The following is a 9,929-nucleotide window of genomic DNA, read 5'->3' on the forward strand; positions in this document are numbered from 1 at the left end:
CCAGGAAGGCTGGACAGTAGGATCCGCCCCGCAGAGCTAGCCAGAGGCAGAGAGAGAAGCCCTCCCTGTAATTTTTCCAGCAGCCTTCCTCAATCCATAGGTGGTGATAAGCCGCCATTTGAAAAGTTAGGGAGCGCTGAGCTAAGGGGAATTGCCCCAGGTCTCAAATTAAATCAGCGCAAGGTGGAGGTGAGTGCAGAACACGTCGCATGCACTGGCAACTGTCCAGACAGCTGTGTGGAGCTCCATCACAGCCACCTTCAAAGCTCTGACGAGGACCGGCACGCTATGAATACTCGGCAGCTACTAGAAAGTTTTATTACAGCTTCCTGTCAAATATTTCTCCTGGTAAGGAACTGCACAGTGAATTCCTTGTTGAGGGTTAATCATTTTCTCTCTTACCTATGACTGAGATCGTTTCTCAGGTTCTGTCCCTGGTTTCGCTTGTCTCACAGATTTCATTTGAAGGGCGGGGCATTCCCCCTACATTCCCCCACCCCACCTGGAGCCTGCAAGCAGGACCAATGAAAGCCTCGTAAGCCCAGTGACTAAGAACTCAAAAGTATTTAAGATTGGGCTCAGGAATGGGCTAAGAATTACTTTAGGTTTTTTCACAGGTAGCCAACATCTCATCTGATCTGGGGCCTCGCTGCGCTGCAGAGTGAAGGGGGAATTTACCTTTCTGACTCCCTGCCACCACCATGTGCTACGGCAGATGCGCGGGGTGCATCGGGCAGTCTCTGTTGTGGCTTGCCATCTTGTGCATCGTGGCTAATCTTTTGCTGTATTTTCCTAACGCGGAGACAATACATGCCACTGAACAACATCTCAGCCGGTTCGTGTGGTTTTTCTCTGGCATTTTTGGAGGAGGCTTGCTGGTAAGTCTTTCAGAATCATTACAATCTTGAAATGTCTCTCTAATTAAAATGTTTTCCTCGAGAGTTTTCTGTAATGCATACTTCAAATCCAGTGATTTTGTTGTTCATTCTTTTGAAAGCAGATTACGTAAAAACTGGCGTAGTCATGTTATTTTTATTAAATGCTATTTTATAAAGTCCTCTTTCAAGTAAAAGGGAACTACTGTTTTGCTCAATTCTCTTACTTTACAGCTACAGGTACTGGCTTTTAATTCTGATTGTGAGACCTCAGAGTTTCTAGTCTGGGCTCTCTAATCATTTTACATTTGCTCTGGGGAATGTTCTTTGTTTCTTCATTTAAGTCAACAGAATGTTGGATATAGATTCTATGCAGTTTATTCTCAGGTGTTTATGGAAGGAAAAAAATAAGGAATCTTGGGGCGTGGTGTCCAGGAAAACTCCTACAGTTAGCAACAGATCAGTATCTGAGGTAAATTGTGAAATGGGTTGTTTTTGTAAGATTTGTTTTAATTTGAAGTGAGGAATTTGCCTTGCTGACCTGGGAGTTGAAAGTACTAGCTTCTACCACAGCATGGAAAGAATGTGAACAAACTAGAATTTGCTACATTAACATGCCAGAATTGGGAATTTTAAAGAGAAATTTTATGGAAGTGCTAATACCACACAGAATATTTTTCTTAGTCAAGGATATCTACAACATTTACACCTAATATGCAAAATATGACTTGGTATGTCTTTAAAATTAAGCATTCTTGTTATGTTAGCATAATCTTTTGGTTCTAATGTAACATCACATCATTTTAAATTTCTCTGATCTTGAGCTCAAAGAATTTCAGATTTGCTGTACTTAAAGAGATTATGAATCTATAGTCAGGCAATTATATCTTCAATATTTCACACTCACTACACAGAATTTTCATAGTTCTTATTTGCCAAAGGTTATCCTGTTAAAGATTTGTTGTTATCATTATTTTTGTTATTTTCTCGCCTGGTCCATTATATTCCTGCTATGGGTGAAACCATCCGGTATTTTTCTTTCTCTTTCTGGCTTATCTCACGATTGGGATGGAAAAAAAAAAGTACAGAATGATGTAAAAATAAACTGTTATAAAAAAAATTTCTTATCTTCTGTTTTGCAAGGGAAAAAAAGTCAGAATTAAACTTGGTTTTATACTTCCAAAACAGATTTTGTATCTAGAGCTGTGTTATAGTCTCCTGCAGAATGAACACACTTTACAAGTTATTATTTCACCCATGGATACTATAACTATTCTCTTAACCTAAAGAATGCTTTGACACATTACATAAAAACAAGAAGTTATTATTATAGCTAGAGTATTTGTTTTTGTTTTTCTCCTCACAGTTAACATTACTTGAGACACCTGGTCAACCTCACCCAAAGTCAGTGAGCATTGCCAGAAATATGGAAAAGATGCTCAGACTGGGGAAAGACAATGACTTTCAAATGCTTGTTTCCTAACCAGATGTTGCTGCCTGCAATGTTCTTCATGGGAGTGGCTAATGAAAACTGCTGTAGCTGTGGGGGCAACAAAGAATGTGGCCAGAGCTGTGCGGTAGGTCCCCTTCCAGGGCAGACTGGTTCCTAAGACATGTCTGGGGAATTGTGTGGCTAACTTCCAATGTCTTTCCCTTCACTAGATGCTTTCTTCTGTACTGGTTGCACTCACAGGACTTGCAGGATCTGGCTACTGTGTCATCGTGTCAACCCTGGGCTTGCTGGAAGGACCATTATGTCGGGATTCCTATGGCCACTGGAGCTATATCTTTTCCAAAACCAACGGAGAGTAAGTAATTGTTCCCTATTAGGCTACACATTATTTTCCAATGTGTATGGATTGACAGCCCTATCAAACTAAAAAGATAGCAGTCATCCATTCATCCTTCCACTCAACAAGGTTTATTGGCATTGACTCAGGCTGTGGTGTCAGAGGATGCCAGTCCCTGACCTCTAGAAGCTCTTAGTGCTTTTTAATGGATTCACTGATTCAGTCTTAATGATAACTCTAGGTGGTTTCTGCTGCTGTTGCTCTCACTCTACAGATCAGGAAATCAGAGATGAAGTAACTTATTCCAAGTCACATTGCTAGAAATTTTGTTATCAGGAATAGAACACAGGCAACCTGGCTGCAGAGTTTGTATTCATACAATGTGTACCCTACACCATAACTATAGACTAAATTTACTGTTTTATATGAAAACATTATGGAATTCTTATGTAATAAGGATAAAAACATAAATACCTGATAGAAACTGATATATATATGATGAAATGAATGATACCCTTCTTTAAATTGTGGAAGGTTTTGCAATTCCTGTGAGAAAATAGTATGGATAATGAATTTGAATTGACTATACTGTTTAGAGTATTTGTCAGGTCACAATTCATGAACATAAAATTAGATAGATCTGACATGGGTTTGATTCCAGTTCCTTATTTGTTCTCTGTGTGGTCAGAAAAAGTGAATGGAGCCATCTGTACTCAGTTACTTCATCTGGTATATGAAAAATAGCTCTTTTACAGAAACTTATGCATAGTAGACACTGTGACTGTGAGCTGCTGATATTATTTACTAATTTACAACCCACTGGTAGGAGAAAAATTAGCACCTATATGAGTTAAAATTTTGGTCATCAAAATTGACTATGGTTCATCTTTGTTTCAGAATACAATGAATGTATTAGTACAAATTAGTATGCACACATATGCAAATTAGTGTGCATACACAATTCCACCTCTGAACAAGAAAATTATTAGTAAAACTGGAATGCGGGTAAGGTGAGATTTTAAATGTTTTCATAGCTGATAATATACCCTTCCTGTCATGATACTCCAGCTTCTGCAAGAAACTTTCCTCTTTATCATTCCTCATTTCAACCTGTCTAGAGATTTCAATATGGAGGAAAACTAATAGTCACAAACAGTAATTAGTTGCTGAATAGCCATGAAGGGTAATTAATTTATTTTGTCTTGAAATTTTAAATTTTTGTCTCATTGACATCTAGAAAGAAAAGGCCCAAGTACAAAATTTTTTGTAATCAATAAAATTAGCTTCTGAATGACTTAGTAAATCATTTCAAAGTCAGATCTCTAATCTCCAGCATAATTTTTTGCTGTAGTAGGAGGAAGAGATAAGGAAAGGTAGAATTAAGTCAATCCTTGATTTTCTTTCAAGATTGAACCCCATTTTATTAAGATTCCAAATTATTTTATCAAAAGCTAAATTCTAGTAGAATAATTAGAGGTGAAAATAGTTGAATGTTTAGAATATTTAGATATTCATGACATCTTTTAAGTCATATATATGATATATATATTATACAACTTATATAAAGGTCATATGTATATGTATATATAATCTTACATGTAAGGTCAGATGTGAAATCTTTTAAGTCATATATATGACATATATATTATACAACTTATATAAAGGTCATATGTATATGTATATAAAATCTTACATGTAAGGTCAGATATGACCTTAATATAGTTTCTGATCTCTCACAAACTGGCTTCAGGTTATTGTTTATGATTCAATTACTTTTAAAATGTGTTGAGTACCTATTATGTTTAAATTACTGGCTTAGGGACTGGAAATACTATTGATAAAGTTCCTATCTTCATGGAGTTCAGACTCATGGAATTGCTATATAAGCAAATATTTACCCTGGATTAAGTAACCTTTCATGCTTGGTTTACCCAATTAACATGCTTGTTGCATAGGTAGTGCTTATTTTCTCTTGCCTTAGACTGTATTGAATTCCAGAAGAGAGCCCACCTTTTCTTCGTTATAGTCCCAGTCCTGGCTCAGAGTCTAAATAACTTTGACTATTCAATAATCTTTTTTGAATGAGTGAGTACATGCTACTATAGGTACGTAGGCACAACATCATGAAAGTAAAAAAAAAAAAATCAAATTAATTGGAACTAATCTCTGTGCTTCATGTTGCATATTAATTCATTCCTTAAAAGCAGAAATAGTTTTCCTCATCAGGATCTCAATTAGGGAAACTTGCATATTAAATATCCAGGCTTGTCAATAATCAGATAATATTCAAAAAAAAGCTATTTGAATTTATTAAATGATCTGAACTGATATTCAAAAGTCCCAAAGAGTTAATACAAAGAATATATATTATCTAAATAATAAACACTCATCATTGGTTACAAAATCCTATCTTCCACACACATAACAAATAATAAACCAATTAGGAAACAGATTTTTAAAATCATCTAGAATTCCACTACCTTAAAAAATTTGCTTCAGTTTTCTATGTCCAACATCACTTACAATCAAGGAAATGAAAATCAGAACCACAATGAGATACCACCTTACACCAGCGAGAATGGCACATATTAAAAAATCAGTAAACAACAAATATTGGCAAGGATATGGAGAAAAAGCAACTAACTCTCCTACACTGCTGGTGGTAACGCAAACTGGTCCAACCACCATAGAAAGCTGTTTGGAGGCTCCTCAAACTGCTAAAAAATGGAGCTTTCATTTGATCCAGCATTCCATCCCTAATAAAGGACACCCCTACCCAAAGGGCACAAAAATATTAATTCAAAAAGATACCTGCATCCCTATGTTTATTGTGGCACTATTTACAATAGGCGAGATAGAGAAACAACTGAAATGCCCAAAAATAGATGACTGGATCAAGAAAATGTGACATATATACAGATTGTAATACAATTCAGCAATCAAAAAAGATAAACTCGGGCCCTCCCTGGTGGCGCAGCGGGTTAAAGCACTGCACAAAGAAGCTAAAGCCACTTCCACATGAGTTCGATCCCCGCCTGCCCCGGAGGTGACCACATGGCGCGGCAGACATCTCCTGACCTCTCCTGACCCGCCCGCTGCTCCCCTCAGCAGTGTACTTCGTCAATCTGCCTGTTCTGCTCCCCACTTTGTCTCTGGTGAATTCTCTCACCCTCTGCATCTCTGGCCTGTACCCCAGTTCTGTATGAATAAATAAATAAATCTTTAAAAAAAAAATAAACTCATGCCATTTGCAGCAAAATGAATGGAGTTTGAAGGGCTTATGCTCAGTGAGGTAAGCAAGAAGGAAAAAGAAACATATTTCATTTATAAGAGAAATATAGGGAAACCAAATAAGAGATCAGAGGGAAAAATAATAACAATAATAATGAACTAGCAGGAACCATACATAAGAGATACTCTGTGAGGCATGGGGAGGAAAAGTGCTCAAAATATGGGCGAGAAGAGCACAGGGGACTATTGTGAAGTTTCACAGGTGAGCTGGTGGTGGGAATTTTATGGGGACTACACAGTGATAGTAAAAGATATAAATAAAAAGTAAATTATAAAAAAAATAATTTAACTTTCCATATCAGCTCTTAGTTTATGTCTATATACAAAAATGAAAGTTGCTTTGTTTTAAATGTAGCACAAATACAATTTTGTACTTTCAGTTATGTAGCATTTAGATAATATAAATGTTTCATTAGAACACAAAGATTTCTAACCATTCAATCCTAATTAAGAGTCAAAAATTACAAACTTTCATTTCTTATTTTTGTCATTATAAGATGTGAACTAAATTCCTTACATAATATAATGACTTGAATTAGGAGAATTTGATATAAGCCATTGAATTAATTTCTTTTTTCTTTAACAAAGAATTGTGACACACACAAAAAAATAGCTTATGAGACATCCATAGAAGTTATTTGTTGGTTTTGCTTTTGTTTTATGCATAGATACATTACAGAGAGCTCCACATGGTCCCAGTGCCTTGAACCCAAGAATGTTGTAGTTTGGAATGTCTCTCTATTTTCAATCCTCTTGGGACTTGGTGGACTTGAATTCATCCTGTGTTTCATTCAAGCAATAAATGGATTCATTGGAGGCATGATTGGCTGTTGCTGTGCTCACCGTCAACAGGTAGGAACCTGTATGAAAATATCACAGCCTGGCTCATGTGAATTGTTACCATAATGCACCACTGTTTTCATAATAGAGACAAAAGGCAAAATATGACAATGCTCAGACAACTCACATCATCATTGTAGCACATTCATAGCATTCACACCATGCTAAACCCATAATTCAGATGAGACTATGACTCAAATATTAAGCAATATGTCTAAGACCATATAGTCAGGAAGTAACAGGGTTCAAAGCCTTGGTCATTTTATGCCACAGCTCCTACTCTTAGCCTGTATGTAACAATAGCTGAGATTTCAATTCCTTCTTAATACAGAGTCACAAGAAAAAGCCCAAACAGCTAAACCAAGAATCACAAGTAACGTCTAAATAGCAGCTCATGAAAGAAAGACCTTTCACTGTGAACAAAAACCAGGATGCCCTTGATTCCTGGGATATGATTTTGGAGAAAAAAATATATACATTTATTATTAGCAGGTGAAGCTCTTGTTCTTATAACCTCCTAAAGACTATGTTAAATTGATGTTAGACTTCGGGACTTATTTTATGTCTTACACTAAAATAGGATTAAGTAAATAGAAATAGTTATGCTTTTCTAACCATTTAATCTTCTGCTTCAAGATCCTTTAATTTTTCCTTTAAAATAAGACAAAATCTTATGAAAAAACTAAAAACCTATTGTGACCAAAAAAGAATTTGCTTCATAAATGGAAACTATACTTTGAGGGGAAGTTAAAATAAAAATCTTGTTCTCCCTGTCAGGAAAGTACAGCAAGATTAATGATTTCCTTGGGAAGCTCCCAAATTTCCAGGCAAACAGTAAAGTGGAAAATTTTTCATTATATGTTGTTTGTAGGCAATAGATTTGGGGAGTAGAGAAGAATCCTTTGGGGATTATTATAAAATGACCTAGCTTTAACCTTGAATTTCATAGAAGGCACAGTTTGGATTGAGGCCCCACTGGGTTTCAGGGCTTGGTGTATCCTGGAGACAGCCATGATACATCAGTGACCCAAACTGCTGAACATCTGAGTTGGGTAATCACACTGGGTTTGCCATCTGAGCCATCGTAGATGTGCTTCCTTCCCTGGTCACCACTACCTTTATCTAGAGGGCAAAAGATGCTCCCAAAGGGCAAGGTTTTCAATGTGGAGGAATGATATCTGAATCAGTAGACTCGGTAGCATATTATTCAAAAGGGGGCTCACACTGAGGCAAGTCCTGGGTGAAACTCAGTAGCACTATTTCTTAAATCACTAGAGTAAAATCATACCCCAGACACAAAATCAGCCACGTGTAATCAGGCTGCAGTTTCCATGGGTCCTTTCTGAAGCTTTTGTCAGGGGGATGGTATGGAGTCTGGTTTATTTAGGAAACATTTGTGAGCACTGTTTAGTCCTCCATGTTATGGGACAAAGCTCTGTGAACTTGATGTCAACCAGCTTCATGTTGCCTTTAAACAGGAATTAAAATTACTGAAATGGCATCATTGTTTGCTTTGACTGATCATAACCTGTTGCATATTTCATTTTCTTTACAGCAATATAACTGCTAAAAGAACTACCCCAAGAGGGAACCATAATCTTCTTCTATTTCATTGTAATTTATATATTTTACTTGTGTTTATTTGTAGAACTTTCCAGTATCTCATAGGCTACATAGCCTGCATTTATAAATGTGTCTTCATACGATCATAGTTTGAACTTAGCAAACAAACATTCTTTTAGGAATGGGAAAATAAACAAAGTAATGACATAATTTACAGAGGGTCATCAGCATATGTAGGATAAACTTTGACCTGAATTAACATTTTGGAGGAACATTTCAAGGATAAATAGCACATTCCAATTCCTCTTGTACACATGTTGTGTGCAGTTGTCTGTTAAGCACGAGATTTCTAGTTGCTTTTTTTTTATGATTAAAAAAAAAACTATTTAAATCCAGGCAAACAATGTGGGTGTCCTGGAAGGGACAGAGGGTTGATGGGAGACCAGGATAGGAAGGGATAGGTAAACAGACCATGAAGGAAAAATATACAACAACCTAAGAAGATGTATTTTTTTTTTACTGTTTATATGGTATTTCCTATTTTCCTATTCATGTTTCTTTTTGAAAGACTTTTGGAACTGTTTTGTATTCTTTAAAAGGCAGGCACTTGCCTGAAGTGGGGGAATGGATTGGGAATGCTCCAAGCCAAATGCATGAGTCAGAACATGTGGTGTTGTGGGTACCACCAGATCCTAAATATTTCCAACACGTGGCCAGTTTTTTTCCCCCCCTCAAAGACAAGCACTAGAGATTATAAATTAAAGAAAGCCCTGAATAATTAGAAGAAAGATGGGGAAATGGATCAGCATCATGGGACAAAAGCAGGGAAGAAGAGGGATGACATAAGGAATGTCCCTAAAACTGGTTTGTTTAAAATACAACAAAATTAAGTATTCATTGCTATTTGTTAATTTCATTTTCCTTTCTTTAAAGCTTCTCCTTTATTCTCCCTAATTTTTGTTTTGCTTTTCTTTTCTTTCCTTGTTTCCAGTCAGTGTAGTTCCTATTGTTAAGAGGTTTGTGTCCTCTGGTTTCTTTAGTCCACTTTTTCTCCTCCTTTTTCCTCCTCTTCTACCCTTCTTGGGTCTCCACTCATTGTCTTTATTATGCCATCCCTAGGATCATCCCCCTAGTTAGCAAACTTTCCTTTCTGCTGGGTGCTCCAGACATCAAGCTCCTGGGAAAGGTAATGGACATTTTCTCGCTTGCTATTTATATCCACTGTGCAGAATTAGGCTCGATGAAGGAACAGAATCCCTGATCTATTGTCTATAGCCGTTCTATTTTTGGTGTTTATTGGCATAGGCAACAGATGGGAAAGTCAGTAAAAAAAGCTTTATTGACTCTCCTGCGTCAGAGTTCTTCCTGCACTCTGATGCCCTACAGGGCTCTAACCTTTCATGAGCCTTGGACCCTCTAGCAATCTGGCAATGTGGGCAGTCTCTTTGGGATGTAAATATGCACAGCAAAGTACAGTTGACCTCTGAACAACACAGGTTTAAACTGCATAGGTGCATGTAATGGCAATTTTTTCTCTCTCCCCCCTTTCCACATTCAGGAATCCCCTGAC

General features: G+C 36.9%; 1 protein-coding gene and 1 pseudogene across 1 annotated transcript; both read left to right on the forward strand.

The window, feature by feature from the left end:
- LOC101628925 overlaps positions 1–539 on the forward strand; it is a 70,940-nt pseudogene extending 70,401 nt beyond the window's left edge.
- Positions 540–701: 162 nt separating this feature from the next.
- On the forward strand, positions 702–8,508 carry TM4SF1 (transmembrane 4 L six family member 1). Its single transcript, XM_004682433.1, has 5 exons — positions 702–878; positions 2,363–2,452; positions 2,538–2,683; positions 6,625–6,808; positions 8,356–8,508. Exons 1-5 carry the CDS (start codon positions 702–704, stop codon positions 8,506–8,508), a joined length of 750 nt encoding a protein of 249 aa, XP_004682490.1.
- The last annotated feature ends 1,421 nt before the right edge of the window (positions 8,509–9,929 follow it).

The sequence above is a fragment of the Condylura cristata genome, unplaced genomic scaffold (assembly GCF_000260355.1).
Source record: "Condylura cristata isolate star-nosed mole 26May11 unplaced genomic scaffold, ConCri1.0 scaffold00014, whole genome shotgun sequence".
Taxonomy (NCBI): domain Eukaryota; kingdom Metazoa; phylum Chordata; class Mammalia; order Eulipotyphla; family Talpidae; genus Condylura; species Condylura cristata.

What these genes read in the sequence shown, in the direction of transcription:
- TM4SF1 (XM_004682433.1), top strand. Translation starts at nt 702, where the DNA reads ATGTGCTACGGCAGATGCGCGGGGTGCATCGGGCAGTCTCTGTTGTGG. An exon ending in AATGTGGCCAGAGCTGTGCG is followed by an intron (nt 2,453 to 2,537) that starts GTAGGTCCCCTT and finishes TCCCTTCACTAG; the next exon opens with ATGCTTTCTTCTGTACTGGT. An exon ending in GCTGTGCTCACCGTCAACAG is followed by an intron (nt 6,809 to 8,355) that starts GTAGGAACCTGT and finishes CTTTACAGCAAT; the next exon opens with ATAACTGCTAAAAGAACTAC.